At 38.9% G+C, this 19,005-nt stretch overlaps 1 protein-coding gene across 3 annotated transcripts in view; it reads right to left on the bottom strand.

Moving 5' to 3' along the window:
- CCDC68 (coiled-coil domain containing 68) overlaps positions 1–17,591 on the bottom strand; it is a 53,052-nt gene extending 35,461 nt beyond the window's left edge. For all 3 annotated transcript variants that reach the window (XM_044242930.1, XM_044242931.1, XM_044242929.1), the window contains exons 1-4: positions 17,506–17,591; positions 6,914–7,006; positions 4,149–4,279; positions 2,902–2,988 (exon numbers count right to left, since the gene is read on the bottom strand). In XM_044242930.1, the coding sequence (XP_044098865.1) occupies positions 2,902–2,988; positions 4,149–4,265 (204 nt within the window). In that variant the 5' untranslated portion in view covers positions 4,266–4,279; positions 6,914–7,006; positions 17,506–17,591. The remainder of the gene's footprint in view (positions 1–2,901; positions 2,989–4,148; positions 4,280–6,913; positions 7,007–17,505) is intronic.
- Between the last annotated feature and the right edge of the window lie 1,414 nt (positions 17,592–19,005).

Raw genomic sequence — 19,005 nt, 5'->3', positions numbered from 1 at the left:
CTTGTGCTTTCTGCTCTTCCAAATTATTTCGAGACAGACTAAGGAATTACACAATTCTACATACCCTACGTGAAACAATTAAAAAATAACAGCTTCTCTTTGGTAAGCATCTATCACGTGCCACATAATCTTTTAGATGTTTGATAAACACCCCTTTGTCTGAATACTTAAAACACGAGAAGGCACTATGCCCCTTATACAGAGGTGAAAATGGAAGATGAGAGTGTTTCACTAATGAGCCTGAGGTTATACCTAAAATAACTACCAGAACCAGAATTAGAATCCAAATTTGTTTTACAAAGCCAATATTCTTTTCATTACAAAAAATGGACTACGTTTACAGAAAAAAAAGGATATATATATATATATCTGCATGTGAATCATATATATATATATATATATATATATATACTGCATGTGAATCATATAGTCACTATAATTCCATCAGGGTTTTATTTTCTCTACTCTAGACCCTACTACATACTCTCACTCTCTATATATAGAAGTTATTTTGTTTTTTAATTTGTTAAAGAATGCTTGATGGAGAGACTTGTAGAAGGCAGGTTGCTGGCAGCAGGAGATAGCTACAAAGGTCATGGATGAGTGCATGCTGAACTTTAACGTGCTTATGAGTCACTTGGTGATAGATCTGGTGAAAACACAGATTCTGATTCAAGAGGTCTGGGGTGGGGCTCTAGATGTTGCATTTCTTTCTTTCTTTCCTTTTTTTTTTTTTTTTAAGGCATAGAAGAATATTTGTCAACATGGCAAAATGTGAACAATATACTTCTACATGAAATATGCAGGATATAAAACAATATCCAGTAATACCATTTTATAGAAAGAAAAATAGCCATATATACAAAATCCCACACAGGAAAAAAAAAAAAAAAACTGAAGGATGTACCTAGCAAATGCTAATAATGATTATCTCTAGAGAGTAGAATTAGAAGCAATTATACAATTTTTTCCAGTAAATTTCACCTGCCCCCCAAACAGTATCTGCTTTGGGCTCTTCTTTCCTAGATGCTGCATCTCTAAAGAGCTTCCTGTAGTATCAGGGACTGCAGCCCACACCTGGAGAGCAGCAAAGCCTGAGATCATGACGACTAAATTCCTACATGGACGTTGTTCAGATATTGCGGGGGAAGGGGCGGGTACTTGGAGGTTGTTACTTGTCTGCCAATCATCTGAGGTTTGAGATGACCAATGCAGACCCACTAGCTGCACAATTCATCTCTATTCCCAAGAAGCTCCTCCTATCAAGGTCACCAACAACCTCCCCATTGTTGTATGCAGTGGTCAAGGTTCACCCCTCAACTTATTTGGCCCATAGGCACCATTTCACACAGTCGCTCCTCCCCCCATTTCTGAAACCCTTTTTCACTCATCTTCAGTGACTCTAGTCTCTCCTGGTTTTCCTTCTAATTCACTAGCTTCTTTCCGCAGCCTGGCATGGTGATTCTTCTTTCTCCTGAGTGTTGGGTATCTCAGAACTCAGTGCTCAAATACTCTGTCCTTTCTTTTGGTTTTTAAGATTTAGTTATTTATTCTTGAGAGAGAGAAAGAGAGAGAGAGCGCTCTTGTGCACATGGGTTGGGGGGCAGAGGGAGAGAATCCTCAAGCAGACTCCCCACTGAGCACAGAGCGGAGGTGGGTCTCAATCTTAGGACCCAGAAGATGATGACCTGAGCCAAAACCAAGAGTCACAGATGCTCAGGTGACTGAGCCACCTAGGTGCCCCTGTCATTTCTACCCACACTCATTTGTTTGGTGATGTCTTCCAATTTTGGAACTTTAAACGCTATCCTTACTCCCCAAATCTCTGCCATGTAGCCTGAACCTTCGAGCCCAGACCCTTCAACCCCAGAATCAGACATGCAGGACTCATTAGAAATCTTCACTTAGAGGTCTAATAAACAACTCAATAGAAACAAAATGGAATTTCGTATCTATCTTACCATTCACAAACATTAACTTTTTTCCCCCTAGTTTCTGAGCACTTAATATAAGAAAATAGTTGGAGCTAGTTGTGTCAGTTTGGGAGGCTGAGGATGATAAAGGGAACAATGTTTATGCCTCATATCCTATGTGCTGCATTCTCGGTGGCCATACTATATAGAGGACAACATTGACACTGATGAGGTGCACTTGGCTGAGATGAGCTCTAATCTGCATAAACCAGACAAGGCTACATGTAGATTGCTTGATGTAAAGAATATAAGGCCAGTTGAAGAGGAGAGAGAAATTTAAATTTATCAATAATCTGATCAATTGGCCCCAAATCCTAAAAGCTTCAACTCTGTGTCCACTGGTGTGACCCAGACGAGTCTAAAAGGTTGTACCTCCATCCGTCTTTAGAAAACGTCACTGCCATATATCCTGGCTAGGATGACACTTCCCATATACTTTAGATAAGTAAGCTCCATTGAAAATATTCAAGTAGAGTCTTGAGTTGCCTGGGTGGCTCAGTGGGTTAAGCCTCTGCCTTCAGCTCAGGTCATGATCTCAGGGTCCTGGGATTGAGACCTGTGTTGGGCTCTCTGCTCAGGAAGGAGTCTGCTTCCCCCTCTCTCTCTGCCTGCCTCTCTGTCTACCTGTGATCTCTCTCTCTCTCTCTCTCAAATAAGTAAATAAAATCTTTAAAAAAATTAAAATAAAATATTCAAGTAGAGTCTAGTCATTCCAATCTGAGCCTACTAATAATATCTGTGGTTAAATATTTCATACATATGCCCATTAGCATCTTTAGATACTGACAAAATATTTAACATTCATCATTCAAAGCTTCAAAGGATAATTTAATAATTGTATCTTTAAAAAGTTATTAAAAATAAGGTTTATACTGTTTTCTGTTTATTTAATAAAGGAAGAAAGTGGTACTTTTGATCAATTTATTACCTTTGTTTCTAGTTTGTCATTTGTATGCTTATGTCCTACTTCATCTTTAAAAACTTGGTTTCGGATCTTTTCCAGAGTAGCTCGGATCTAGAAGAAAAAAAATATTTTATTTTATTATGAAATGCCTTTGAAAAAAGTATTTTATTTTTTTTCAAAGGCATTTAATGCCAAATACTTCTTTTCTTTATACAAGCTATAGTATACCTGATTTATCTGGAAAGTAATACATAAATGCTGATCTCAGATTTAAATAACTGCCATGAACCCGAGTTGGATTTGGGCTAATATTGTTTAGATTGCAGAAAATGAACATTTGGCCTTTATAATTCTTCTTCAGTCAAACCCAAAATATAACCTAAGTGAATATTATACTAGAAAATAATTACCACTTAGTAATTAGTATTTAATACTATTTAATTCTATTTTTCCTATGTAGTAATTTAGTACTAATTTACTATTTAGTAATTACTATAAAACAATTACTATTTAGTAATCACTACAAAATAATTACTAGCTAGTAATTACTAGAGAATAATTACTAGCTAGTAATTACTAGAGAATAATTACTATTTAGTAATTACTACAGAATAATTGCTAAGAGGAGATGATACAAATGTATGCAGGAAATATAAACCCCATGTCTTACTGACCTCTCAAACTGCAAAATACTCAAAGATGAATTAATCGATCTGAATAAGTTACCAACTATCTCTGTCCAAATGCTTCCCTCTGTTCTAAGAAACAGTTCCTAAGAATATATACTTTTGTCAGCCATTATCCCTGGATTCTCAAAAGATTTCATATTTTTTAATGAAGTATCATGCCACCATGGGTCACTGGGGGGAGCAACCCAGAACTGTGAAAAGGAAGTGGCTAAGGAGAGACAGAAACTCAGCGAGACTCGTAAACATTTACTTGGGAACACAGTATCAACACTCATGAAACAACTGAGAAATGATATAAAATGGTAGGAAGTGCAGTGGTGAATGTTGTGGGGAAAATTAAGTGCTGACAGGTGTTCTGAACCCTTCTCGCCCATTATTCAAGTTTACTCCACGTGGGGGAACAAAGGTTCATGTCCTCAAGAGAAGTTACTAAACACGTGTTGAAATTTCAACTGTTGGGATTGTCCTTTGCCAAATGTACTTCATAGGTTCTATGGAGGGAGAAACAAAGCCCACGGATCCATATTAGATTGCATTTCAAAAAATCATATCACACTAATATGATCCCATGCACCTGCATACCTTTTTCACATATTCAGTTTCTTCAATAACGTGAGCTGATGTGGACTCATACAAGGCAGAATTATCTTCTCTTTTACCCCTTGGGGGGACTTCTGTGGTCCTTGTTACCGCTGTCATTGTGAATTCTAGCTCTGGGGAAACATAAATAGGTTAGACAAAACTAACTTCTTTTTGATGATACAATAACCAAAAGAACTAAAATAAACTAAAAGAAGTTCATAAACTAAAAGAAGTCTGTATTAGCACTGTAATTAAAATAGTAGAAATATTGTAAATTATTGATAGCTATACAGATTCATAAATAAAGGAATTAATTTAATATAAAAACAGTACCAGCTGAAGCATTCATTGATTAGAAGCATAAAAATCAAATTATCTGAGAAGGAAACACAATAAATGTTTCTTTTTATTCTACATCATACTGGACTGTAAAACCTCAAGGCCAGGGACCACATTTTATTCATCTTTGTATTCCAGCACATCATAAGTGCTTAATAAATGATTGTGGAACTAAAACAACATAATATAACAAAATCATATGTACATATAACATATATACATATATAAACAAATATATATATATATATCACATATCTAACTCTCAATATCCTATAAAGACCACCTACTGGAGAATTATTTGTAATAGAAAAATGTTGGGAAAAGACAAAATACCCACAAAAAGATGACTGGTTAAATATCTTCTCTAGGATGCATTATTCAATTAAAAAAAAAAACAGCATGGTACAGAAAAGTATCTATAAAGGATATATAGCATCGTAATTTCTAAAAGAAGGGAGATGTGGATAGAAGGGGAAAATCTGTGATCTAAGTTTTGACACTGAACAATGTAATTATTTGGCCTCATTATAAAATTAAAAAGAAAAAATGGAATTCTTCAAGATAAGAAATAAAACAAATGACTGTATCTGTACACCAAGTTGGTGACACATCCACATGAATTATTTGACGTGACTTTAAAGCACATGCCAGGGATTACTTATCCCAGGTGTGCTCTGCCCTAGGAACAAAAAGAATTGCAAAACAACGGTAAACTATACTAATAATATTGTTAGTGGAAATAGTGATGTGCCTACTTTGAAACTAGTGTATGTGCACGGGCACGCACATGCATGCACCCAGAGGAGTGCACGATGTAGAATAAAGCCCCAAAGTCACTGTCTTAACATCCTTAAGAACCAAGATTCTGATCATAAAGAAAAAGTCCTTACAGTTAGAACGAAAAATATTCTGTAAAAACCTTATAATTCAAACTGAAATGACGGGTAGAAAATAATGATTCATCTTTCCTTAAAAATGTATATTCTAGGTCCAGCCACTCAAAAATTTAGAAATATCAGCAAGTCATGCCCTCAGTGTCCAGACTGTGGTCGCAGTATACCATTTTCTACTGAAAAGAAACCACGGCTTCTTGAGTGATTTAGGTCCAGGACAAGAAATGTACAAGGTAAGCTCTAGATATCTTGTTCTTCCAGAAGGCAAAAAGTGATCAAGTACTACTAAGATAAGACACAAAAACCAACCTGACAGAGAAAAGGCTGTGAAGGATTGAAAAATATAAAGGCTTTTGAAATTGCTGATGTCACAGTAAAGGAGAAAAACCACCACCAGCAGCAGCCATCATCATCCAACTCAATGGAAAGAGGCCACCATGATATGAACATGAGCTCAAAAAAGGGAGTGAGAGGTCACCAACAAGCATTTATCTTGTCTTTCTTGTGTGTGTTATATTTCATGGTGACCAGACAGTTGATTCTTCTTTCTAAAGAATTCTTGCTAATAAATCCAAGTGGATTGACGGAAGACCTACATTTTGCAACCCCCTTATGAGCTAATGGATCGGAACAACAGTCGTCAACCAGGGCTAAAATCACTAGGTGAGAGGTTGATGCAGAATGCACTAACCTGGGGAACCTCACTAATCAATGTTGACACAAGTAGAAAGAGACATCCAGACATTTTGTCCTCTAGGTGTGGTACAACTACAAGTAGAAAGCATCACCTACAAAGTTTGCATTAAAAAAAAGAAGAAGAAGAAGTGAACTCGAACCTCATCGAGCCTCTGTACCCAAGGACGATAAATATCTGAACAAGAGGAAAATGTTCAAGGACTCTATAAGGGTGAAGGTTGCAATTAGCCACTTCCAAATTATGTGACATCTATTGGACAAATAACTAGTTCCTTCCACAAATGACATGAAGAAAGATGGGAAGAAGAGAAGGAAAATTGCCATAAATGAAGGGTCTTAAGAAACATGACCAAATGGAAGACAGGAATCTTCTTTGGCTCTTGATTCAAATAATCCAGTTACATAAAGACATTGTTGAGACAGCTGGGGAAACTTTAAATCTGACTGGGGAACAAATGATGTTAAAGAATTATTGTAATTTCACTAGGTATGATATTAGAATTATGATATTCTTTAGAAAGAGCTTTTCCCTTAGTCATGCACAGTGAAATATTACATTTGGAATTACTATAGAATGTTCTAGCAGAGAGAAAAAAATGCGGTAGGATAAAGATGAAAGAACTTTAGTGAAATGCAGGGAATCATTGAAGCAGATCAAGGGCACGCAGGGTTCACAAGACTCCTCTGTCTATTCTGGTTCTGTTCGAAATTTCCGTAACAAATAGTAAAGAACTGAAAAGATAAAATAAATAAAACGAAAAGCCTTGTGAGGTAGGGTTATCCATCTCATCTTACTGATAAGGAAGCCAATCAGGATTCCTGTAGGTGGTAACTTACCCAATGTCACCGCAAAACTAGCAGAGCTGAAACTTAAGCCTTTGTCTTTAGGACAAGTTCAAGGGTGTTTGCATCACATTAAAGCTGGCTTCCCTAGTGAGAAAAAAAAAAATTTTTTTTTTTTAAATTTAGCAATGACCTAGACTGGTAAAACATGCAAAGAATTTTCATATTTGCTAACATCACTTTAAAACTAGATAGCTACTGGGATAACTCTAAGTCCTGCATTTATCTTTTAATCTTCAATTTAATTGACAGAGGACGCCAAGAATTTTCCATTTTATTATAAATCCTTCTAGACAGGCACAATGGCTTCTCTTTGTGTCGCTTGCAGTCAACTTGGCAGCTGCACTTCAGCAAGACTGCTTTTATAAAATGTGCCTGCATGTGTCTCTGCTACTTGGTCCTAGGAAGTCTCTTCCTAGGATGAAGTCCTTGGTCCCAAACAGCATTTAAATGTAATCCAGAATAAAAGAAACACCCATAGAGACAAGAAGCTATGTGCCTGAAAACCAGAGGGGGACGGTCAAGCTTGAGTGGTGGTCAGCAAACCACGGGAGCCCCATCTGGCTTCCCACCTATGTGCACAGCCTACGAACTAACAATGGTTCTGACGATTTTTAATGGTCCAGCATGAACGTGCGCACGCATCCACAAAACCAAAATCAAAACACACACTGCATGAAAATTACATGAAGTTCACATTCCGTGCTCCTACATGAAGGTTTGGTCTACAATAACCACAGCTATTCATTTACATCCGTTTATGCCGCTTTTGCTTTGGAACAGCAGAATTGAGAGGTTGCGGCAGAGAAAATACATGGGAAGCTAAGTCTCAAATATTTACTATCTAGCCCTTTACAGAAAAAATTTGCTGACCCCTGTGTTGGGGATGGCAGAGAGTGGGAGCAAAATCTGGGGGTAAAAAGCGAGGAAAACAATCAATTTGGTCTGAATTCTGTTTGGTTCTCCAGTTCCATCCCCCCCTCCACCCCATTATTGGCCCATTTGATTGATTTGCTTCTTTTTTCTTTTTAGTATGTTACACACTGTATACATTAACAAATGGTAAGAGACATTTCAGCACAGGAATAAATCACTCTTCAGAATGCATTCTCACAGTCTTTCATAATTTGAAAATCACCTCGGGACCCATGTTATATTTCCTAAACATTTTCTCGTCTGTGCCTTTTATGCTTAATATCAAGAAGACCTGCTCCTTAATCACTTGTATTTCTCAAAACATCGTATCTCTTCTACTCACTGGTTTGGCAATCTTAAACAAGTTAATATAAGATTTTAGCCTCAACTTACCCATATCTGTAAAATAGGGATAAAACATCTAGTTGTAAAACTGAGGGTTTTTGTTTTTGTTTTAGATTGTTGGTTGCAGCAGGCACTCAATGGACGGTAATGGTTAATATTGTCACTCTATTATTTTGTATTATTAATAACCACAGAAGACACACAGCCCATAACAGCGGGGACGGTTTATGCCGATCTGATTGCAAAGTTTATACCCAACTGTATTCAAACGACATCAAATTCCATTTCTCTCTCTGATTCAGGAAATTTTTGTGATCACAGTCCTTGATTTGTATAAAGAAACCCAAGGGGAACTTAAGCCAGCAAAGTCCAAACTGCCATATGGCTTTACCATCCTGGGGAAAATCCAACTTAGCATTTCATTTCTGCCAGAAGCAGATTAGGCAGATAAAATTTTCAAAATAAAACACAATCAGTTAATTAAAGTGAGAAAAGAATTGTATTTGTTTTATGCTAGAGTGGATTGAAGACAGCTTATAAGTGGCATCATGCCAAGAGGTGTTATTTCCTGGATCAGGGCTTTGCAAACAGGGCTCCCAGAGGGAAGGGGCGGTGCGAAGCATACCGGGCTTGGCCAACTCAACTTGAACCAAAGCAGTTCTGCTTTGTTCTCTCACACACTGAATTTCTCCATGAGACTCTCTGTGAAGAAAGAACATTCTACGGATGAGAAGGTTTGGAGACAGACTGCCTTGTTTCATGGCCCGACTCTGCCACTCGGGAGCTGTGTGACCACGGGCAAGTTTCTTAACCTCTCTGTGCCTCAGATCCCTTATCAGTTAAATTCAGATAAGATTAATGATTAATAATGATAAAAATAACAAACAACATAGGGTTGCTTGTGAGTTAACATTTTCCCAGCACCTAAGACAGAGCACAGCAAATAATAAGTGATGTGTATCTGTTTGCCTAATATGTAAGTAAAATATGAATCCATTATCCACCATTATTGCTGGTAAGCGGTCAGAATAGTAGAGAAGAACGAGGTAATATTTTAAACAGTCTGCAGACAGAGCTAGCTTATAAAGGAAAATCTGCTTCTGGAATTTTAAGACTAACAAATCTTTCCCAGTAACACATCAATAATTCATCCACATCCCCAACTGATTATTCTAACATCTAATGAATAGCTTCCGATTTACAAAGCAATTCATACACAATATTTGTAATCTGAGCAATAAACCAACACATCTTTGGGCGCCAAGGATAATGTACTCCTCTGTTTAATGACGTAAGAATGGCTTATCCGTTATACAGTAAACACATAGGAGGCACTGTTACGGGGTTGAATTTTGGTCCCTCTCCATTCATAAGCTGAAGTTCTAAACACCCCCTCCCCCAAGAGGGGGTGGGCCCCCTAATCCAACATGATTGGTGTTTTATAAGTATTTGGACACAAATGCACACAGAAGAATGCCATGTAAAGTTGAAGGTAGAGATCAAAGAGATGCTTCTGCCTGCCTAGGAACATCCCAAATGGCAAGCAAATCAAAGAAATTGGAGGAAAAGCATGGAACAGACCCTTCCTTACAGCCTCAGAAAAGCCCGACCCTGCCCACACCTTGATCTTAGATTTCTGGTCTCCAGAACTGGAAGAAACCAATTACTATGTGTAAGTCACTTAGCTTGGGGTACCTTGTTACAGCCATCCTAGGAAATGAATACGGGTATGGTTTATATTCTAGAGCGTCTAACAAAGGTATTTTCTTTTCTTTCTTTTTTAATTTTTAATTTTTTATTAAAAATAAATAATTCACTCACCATGAACTTAACTGACTGGTTTGCAACCAAGAGCCCTGACTGGTGTTAGCACAGTTCCTGAGTTCTGAGCAAAAATACTGAATATCATTTCATCATCATTCTTGGTCACTTTTCTAGAGAGCTTAGATATCAGAAGCTAAAAAAGTAAGTTGCAAGAAAAGTGAGCCAGGGTAATTAGGTTATATGAGGGAAAGAACATTAACAGATCTCCAACCCTTGAAGTGACTGACCGTGTCTTGAATATTAAATAGCACACCTGTTCTGCAATGACATTCTACAGCACAATGGTGACATCCAGTGTCAGCCAGCTAAATCTCAGGTGACTGTGCATTTTACCTGAAAACGACACACACTGTATCAGAAGACATGCTCATGAACTCTTAGCTCCAGTACTATGACATTGTTTTCAAGTAGTAATTAAGATTTTTTAAGTAGAATTAATTTTATTCATTTGTGATACTCATTTATATACAAACAGATATTTACAACATAGCCAATGTTATAGAAAGCTCTTAGGTAGGAAATAAAAGTTATTCCATTTTGAAAAAAGAATTAAAATACTGGCACACACACAGCATACAAATAAATGGGATTGACAAATACTGGACCATTTACTGAAAAATCGTTTTCTATATATTGTCAAAATTACCATTACATTCTGTACCACTATACCTATTATCTATATATCTATAGCTGTATCTAAACCCATCCATGTATGTAGGGATAATGCAACCAAGTCACAGAACGGTGATACAAGTTTTTCAAGGTCATCAATTGACCTCTCCACCTGAATCCAGATAGGCTGACCTTAGATTGAGGTGTCTTTGTCATGACATAATCTATCTTCATTGTTCACTGGCATAATTTGAAATTTTCAAAACAGCTGAAGATTTCACCCAGTGTCCAGAATAACAACTAAATTGCAAAAAGGAACAAATCACATGAATCCATTCCCATTTGGAGGAAGACTAGAGAGAAGGGACCAGAGTCTGCTGAGCGCCTACTGCATGCATGCTAAGCTTAGCTACTTTTAATAATCCTCACATACACCCTGAGAAGTCGGCCTTATTATTTCCACTTTACAGATGAGGAAATGAGGCTATACATGATGAAGCTAAATACTGGTGAATGATGGTCGTGGATCTCAAGCCCGAGTCTACTGGCTCTTTCCAGATTACCACCATGCCTTCTGCTGCATTCTGAGTGGATTTCTAAGCCTACTTTCTTGGGCCCGAGCCCAGATATTCCTCCATGGGCCAATCCTACTCATCAGTAAGAGGAATGAAGTACCGAAGCAGAGCATTTTCCTGACCAAAAAGAGTCAAATCCCGGAGGCTACGTACCATCGTTCCATTTGTATGAGATCTAGAAAATTCGAAATTATGAGCACAGAAAACAGATCAGTGGTTACCTAGGGACTGGAAGTGGGGAAGGAAATGACTACCAAGGGGACACAGAGGAATTTTTTTTGGGGGGGGGGATAATATAACAATTGTTCTATAACTTTTTAAAAAGATTTTATTTACTTATTTGAGAAAGAGAGAGAGCAAATCTATAGAAGGGTAAGGGTGGGGGCAGAGTGAGAGGGAGAAGAAGACTCCCCACTGAGCTGGGAGCCTGACATGGGGTTCAATCCCAGAATCTCAGGATCAAGATCCTGAGATCATGACCCAAGCCAAAGGCAGACACTTAACTGACTCAGCCACCCAGGTGCCCCATCACTGTTCTACATCTTGATGGTGATGGTGGTTTCTTGACTGTAACCATTTGTCAAAACTCACAGAACTCTGTGCTAAAAAAAGGTGAACTTCTGTACTTTTATTTTAAAAATAATAATCATTCAACAGCAGCCTAGAGAAAGCAAAGTACAAATGAGATTTCAAAAGCCAAGGACCTTCACTGATTTTATCAGAACTAACTGGAAGCCACAATTAGCTGGATTTGTTTCCCTTTTCAAAGTGTTGGCCCCAAACAATGTAAATGGCAAAAAAAAAAAAAAAAAAAAAAACCAAAACCAAAAACAAAACAAAACAAAACAAAAAACCAAACCAGAACAAAACAGTGATGGAATGAAGAATGTTAAAATGTAAAGCAGAACTGTTGTTGCCGGCCAGAAGAGCTAGTGGAGGGCACCTGGGTGGCTCAGTGGGTTAAGCCGCTGCCTTCGGCTCAGGTCACGATCTCAGGGTCCTGGGATCGAGGCCCGCATCGGGCTCTCTGCTCAGCAGGGAGCCTGCTTCCTCCTCTCTCTCTGCCTGCCTCTCTGCCTGCTTGTGATCTCGCTCTGTCAAATAAATAAATAAAATCTTAAAAAAAAAAAAAAGAGCTAGTGGATCCTGACATTCAATAGGGTGACAGAGGAGGCCCAGGGAAATCTTCAACATCTTAAGAAAGTTCACTACACTTATTATTGACTAACATGGAAAAGTAGGAGGAACTCTATAGAAGTATACAGGAAGTAAATAATATTTGCTATGACGAGATTTACATTGAATTCATGAACCTAGAGCTCCTCATCTCATCTACACATCCTCTTCTTGTTTTCTAGATGCATAACATGTTTCCACTCTTCACCGCAGCCCATTTGCAGGGAGACAACTGGGTCAGTGACTCCAAAGTCTGTCCAGGATGGCCGCCTTCCTGTCCAGCAGACAGGAAGATGTCATACTGATGGGGACCCACAGGGCAGCGTCCTCCCAAGATGTGAGATCTGGGAGCTCACAGAAAGATACCAGGGTGAGCACGGCTTCTGGCTCTGGGTAAAACCTAGCTCCTCATAACAGATCATGTGGTCATGAGTGATGAATGAGTGAGCTCATCAAAATAATTCTAAGACTCTCACACCTCAATGCTGATCCAGCCTTTCTCCTGTGAACAGACACAACACGGGGGCAATGTGTCCCCACCAATTTCAGAGCATACAAAAGTGGGAATGATGGAGATAGATTCCTGTCAATGGTATATGACTCTTAAGAGACATTTGAAATGACAGTCAGTGGAAGTCTAGAAAAATGTACCTGTTCTAAAGATTTTTAAATCCTAACCAGGTTAAAAAAAAAAAAAAGACATTAGCCATAGAGACTGATTAATTCATCCAATCACAGACCATCAAAAGCACAATGTTCCCACCCAGGATTTCAGCAAGTTGTTCTGATATTTCAAGCAGAAAAAAACTGAGTTCCAAATGAGCACATTCAGCTTTGGAAAACTACATTATTTAATCTAGACTATCTTGTTTTCAAATTTTAGAATTTTAAAAATAAAATCCTTTGCATTCTAAGTTGTCAATAAAACAGACCTTCAAGTTATATTAATGCTCTTTTTTCCCCAGCAGGAAAGTGTAATTTCTAGCAGTAACTTGCAGGCGTGAAGAGACATATTGTCTTCTCTTTAGTTTCATAGAATTTGCCAACTTTTTCTTGAAAGGTTTCTACTCAACCAGAGAAATCCTTCTAAGAGGATCTTTAAGCATAAGTTGCCAAGCGTAAACTCCTAAGAATGCATTTACTGTAGTTGGCACAAAGCCGAGTGAATGGCAAGGGAACAACTCTAACGGAACTGTTGCTCAAGGTTCCTGATTCCCTAAGGAGTTCAAAGGTCAATGTTTTTGCAATGTTAGAAAGTTCCAATTTGGTTTATTCTCTGGAAGAAACACAGAAAAACACCACCACTTAATAGGAACCTGGAGTAATTTAGAATTTTGCTCTAGCTCCTTAAAAAGGTCCTAGAGAAAAACGAAGTGGCATTTTTTTTTTTCTGTTTCAGATTTTCACTCATCTAAGAACTCAACCTAGTGCCTGATTTTGTAAATAAACAGTTGTATCTGTTTCATTTTTTAGAGCAGTCATAGAAATCATAGACTAATAAAACTAAAAGCACATAAATTCACATGCACTCCCTTCAACTTTTTAAGGCTTAGGGCTATACATGCCTTACACTTTACGTTAAGTGTGCCACTTAAATATGTTATTAGGAAGCACTCAGATTTTTGAGAATACTTCAATCCTCACTGTTAGGTCAAACAATCATCAAAATTCACCCACTCTAAACGCATTATTTGTGAATAAAATATACCAAAGGAGATACAAATTCTCTTTGCAAACAGGAATGTCAAGAGTGAAACATCTTCCAAGTCCAACCTAGAATCCCAAATGATTGATGCTTTTTGCTACTTGCACAGGGTTAACTATTTACTATGTTCGTGGGAGTATCACAGAAAGATCATGGAAAATAGCAGTAATCCATATCGGGAATATAGTTTTCACAAATATAAATAAGAGGTTGGCTCCTATCAATTATTTTTGATATTTATGCTACCATGGAAGCCGGACCAAAGTATCTGTCTTACCACTTAAATGTAAATGCAGAAATATCCACCAGCTGGTGAACAAAATGTGGACCAGCCATAGAATGGAATGCATAGTAGTTAGCAAGAAAAAGGAGCCAGTTACTGATCCATGCATGCTACACCCTGAATGAACTCAAAACCATTGTTCTAGGCTAGGCGAAGGGAGCCAGATGCGAAAGACCATCTATTGTCTGATCCCGTTTGTGTGCAATGTCCAGAAAGTCAAATCTAAAAAGAGAGAGGAAAGTAGATTAGCGGTTGTCTAGGGGTAACAAATAGGAAAGTGAGGTCTTTTGGGGATGCTGAGAATGCTTTGAAACTGAACTGTGGCGATGGCTGTACAATTCCAGAAACTTACTAAAAATCATGGAATCGTCCATTTGGATATATTTTGTGGTATGTAAATTATACCTCCAAAAAAAAGCTGTTTTTTTCCAAAGATTTTATTTCTTTGACAGAAAGAGAGAAACACAACGAGAGAGGGAACACAAGCAGGGGAGTGGGAGAGGGAGAAGCAGGAAGGCTTCCCGCTGAGCAGGGAGCCTGATGAGGAGCTCAATCCCAGGACTCTGGGATCATGACCTGAGCTGAAACCAGTTGCTAAACCAACTGAGCCACCCAGGTGCCCCAGAAAAGTTGTTTTTTGAAAACAGCAACAATGGCAACAACAACAACAATAAGCAAGAATGCTTTGGACAAAGTAAATCTTTTCCTCTGCGGTAAAATAGAATTGTAGTCATATAAAATAGAATTGTAGTCATATTTTCCTAATTTACGGGAAAAAATAATGTGATGGGTAGAATTTTCTCAATTTGAAGTTTTTCACTCACTGATTTATATACTAAATTATTGGCACCCACTACTACAATTTAGTTTTTATTTAATTTGCATGAAATTGATATTTAGCTATTTCAGGCCTCACATCTCCATTCCTCATGATATTTAACCCACAACACGTGATTCCTAAATTCTTCCCCAATCCAAGCAAAAGAGAAAGACACGGACCTGAATAATACGTAAGTTCCTTTACAATTTTAGAGTTGACTATTTAAAATGGTGAAAGAGAGTATGTGATTTGAAGATAATCTAGTTCCAATCACTGTCAAAACTGATAGATGATTATTGATGTGGCTCTTATCTATGATCTGAAGGTGTCCTGGAGGTGTCCAGCATTGTGCAAATTCCGGGAGGACAGGTATGTGACTTATTTACACAAAGCTGTATCCACCCCACCCTCCCAGTCTGAACTCAGAACAAAGTGCCCTAACCAACTCAGCAAGTGTGTGAATAGGGTCCACAAATCCACGTGGGCACCAAATATTTTCTAAAACTCAGTGTGCACACACTCATGCTTTTGCTTTCCAAACCCATGTAGCTGGCTGTTTTCATGCTTAGTAAAATGCAAATTCACCTAAACATGTTATTAAGTTGATAGTAACACTTTGCCATTATGAATTTATTTTCTATTCATAAATGGCCTATAATTTTGATATAAATATCTCAGTTCAAAACATTTGAAACCAGGACTTTGAAAGACTTTTAGATTCTGTTCATAACTTTCAGTTCTTTCCTTTTTCAGTCTTGATCCCAAATGAATAAATATACGCCTAATTTTTCAGCTTCAGCTAGAATTTGGACGACACCTAAGCCCACTCGCTGTCCAGCACATTGTAAATCAGTCAGCGAGCAAATAACATGCCTGTTCTTAATTCACGAAATCATATAGGTGAATGATAAAACAGAAATAGTGTCTCTATTTATTTCAAAAGTGTTTTTCATTAGTGCCTGTTTAGTTACCGAATTTATTTAGCAAATCACAAAGATCGGAACCTTAAGAAATCTGCAGAAAGTATAAGCTGTTTTCAATCTTTCTGTAAGTAGCTGAGGAGCCCCTAGGGTATATACCCTGCCTTAGGCACAAATTGCTCTGTGTCAGGGACCTTTGCTCTAAAACTCTCAGTGTTGGGGGGAGAGGGAAAGGGACAGGCCAGTAACAGGAAACAAAGCACCAACTGTGTCTGCCAGGGTACCTGAGACTCTGGCTCAGATCATATTTCTGAAAAACCAGACTTCTGCAGAACTGAATATTTAATATCATTAGGTAAAATCAAAAGGGTAGATTATCTTTTCCTTACTGCAAATGCAGAATAACTCCCTTTGATATTTCATCTAGTCTATATATACCAAGACAAGAAGAAAGTTATGATTCCTAAAATAAAACAACTATAGTATAATGGAAGACAGACCCAGCTCAGTTATGTTTGGGGCTTATTGCTTCTTCTGATCCTTATTTTATATATATAATATATACTTATATATGTTTAAATATGTTTCACATATTTAAATATTTTAATATATTTGTATATCTATATATTATATATTTTATATACACAATGCATTTATATATTATATATCATATATAATATGTATTTATCGATATCTTTATATACTTTACATATATATATTCCCCATCTTTGAAAAGAGGTGAAAAATTTACAGCCACGTCTTCACTCAGTCTAACAACTATCCTTGCACTGTCCTGTACTATATTCTTCAGGAAGATAATAAAGCTTCTTTGCACACCTGCCAAGAGCTCTGTAACTTCCAGCTCTAAAATCCCAAGACAGTAGAAAACTGTCAGCCAGCGGGCTGTTCTCCTTTTGCGACATGCACCTGCCGCTGCAGACGCCAGCAGGAAGGAAGGAAGGAAGGAAGGAAGGAAGGAAGGAAGGAAGGAGAAGACAACCACCTTTATTCATTCATTTGGGGTCTTAAAAATTGAGGGCCCAGGGACCTGTCAGAGCGGCCACAAGGTGACATCAAGTCTGCCGGTCCTCTCACTCTCGGGGACCCCTGGCAAAGGGACTGCAAAACAGTCCCCTAAATAAATAACCAGATGTGCTGCGGCCCAAAGGAAGGCTGTTCTTTCTCGGGGAAAGGTAACTGTTTCTCTAGGAGCACAGACTTCCCGCCCGGGGAATCGGAAACTTCCCGCCCCGAGCGGAGAGAGGAATCCAGGGAGGAATCCCCTCCCCACCGAGAGCCTGTTTCTGCCGTCGGGGCGCCGCGCTGGGGGGACCCGCTCCGAGGGCCCCGACGCCCCCTCACCCGGGGGGCTGAGCTCGCGGGTCGCCGCGGGTCGCCGGGGCTCGCCTACCTTGGAGCGCGCTGAGCGAGGGTGGGGTCCCGGCCTCGCTCTCCCGCCTCCCGGCCCGGGTCGGCTCCGTCGGGCGTGGGTGGCTCCGCCGCCGTCACATTGGGCTCCGCCCCCCAGGGTGCGCCCCGGGCAGAGTCCGGCGCCTGGACGACTCCGGGGAGGAGCCCGCGCTCCCGCGGGGACGCACACGCCCTGCTCCACGCACCCCGGGGTGCGCTCCCTGCACCCCCACCCCCGTCCCGAACGCTGCGCTCCCGTCGGTGGCAGTTGTTGCCGATTTTGAAGAAGGTTCTGTTTGCGCTCTCAGTTCATGAACTTTTGTCTTTGTCGTTTATACTAAAACTTTTTCTTTTGGAGTAATTTTAGGTCTGAGGAAAAGTTGCAGAGATAGTACAGAGTTCCCTAAACCCTTCAGCCAGTACCCCCTTAATATTCACGTCCTACGTCTCCGTACGTGTGCATGTGCACGTGTGCACAGTACATGTGTCAAAATTAAGAAATTAACACTGGACCCCTGCTATTAACTAAATTCAACCTTTTACAGATTTCACTAGTTTTCCGCTAAATATCTTTCTGTACCAGGATCGCATCCAGGGTTCCACGCTGCATACTGCCGTGCCTCTCTACTCTGTTCTGGTCTGTAACAGTTTCTTAAGTCTTGATCTTTTCTTGATCGTTTTAAAGAATTCTGTTAAGCTATCTTGTGGATATCTCTCATTTTGGTTTTGTCTGTTGCTTTCCTCATGACGAGACTATGGTTATGGGTTTGGTGGAGGAAGACCGTGATGGGAAAGTGCCTTTCTCATCACAGCATCCTATCAGGGTACATGACAGCAACATGACTTAACTGCTGGTGATCTTAATCTTTAACACCTGGTTAAAGTACTGTCTGCCAGCTTTCTCCACTGCACAGTTACTGGTTTTCTTTTTTCCATATTCTTTTCTTTGGATGGGAGTCACTAAGTTCAACTCACCTCAAGAAGGGAGAGTGGAATGAAAGTCCACCTGGGTGTGGGAGGGAGTATCTGCATATATTATCGGAATTTTTCTGTAAAGAGGATTTATTCCTCTTCTCCCATTTATTTATCTATTTGATCATTTATTACATCAGCATGAATTTATATATATTCATTTCGTACTTTGAGCTATAATTCAATACCACGTTATGTATGATATTGTTCAGATTGTTCTAGCTGGGAACAAAGAGGTCCTGGGAGCTCTTTCGGGTTGGGTCCTGTGTCCCTTTGAAAGTTCATAAACATATAGGGGCTGCGGATAAAAACCTCACTAATTATTGGCTCCATCCTTCTCACATTTAATAGATACAGAAAACTGAAACCCCAGCCCCCTAATATCTGAGGACTATTCTGAATCTTCCTGGGAATCCTATGATTACTGCGTTTCCAGCCCCATTTAAAAAAAAAAAAAAGGAAAGGAAAGAAAGAAAGGAAGAAATATTTTGTCTCTTCGTTTGTTTTCCTAACAGATGAGCTTGTAGAT

This window comes from Neovison vison, chromosome 3, assembly GCF_020171115.1.
Source record: "Neovison vison isolate M4711 chromosome 3, ASM_NN_V1, whole genome shotgun sequence".
Taxonomy (NCBI): Eukaryota; Metazoa; Chordata; class Mammalia; order Carnivora; family Mustelidae; genus Neogale; species Neogale vison.
This window is presented reverse-complemented; position numbering and strand designations above follow the sequence as displayed.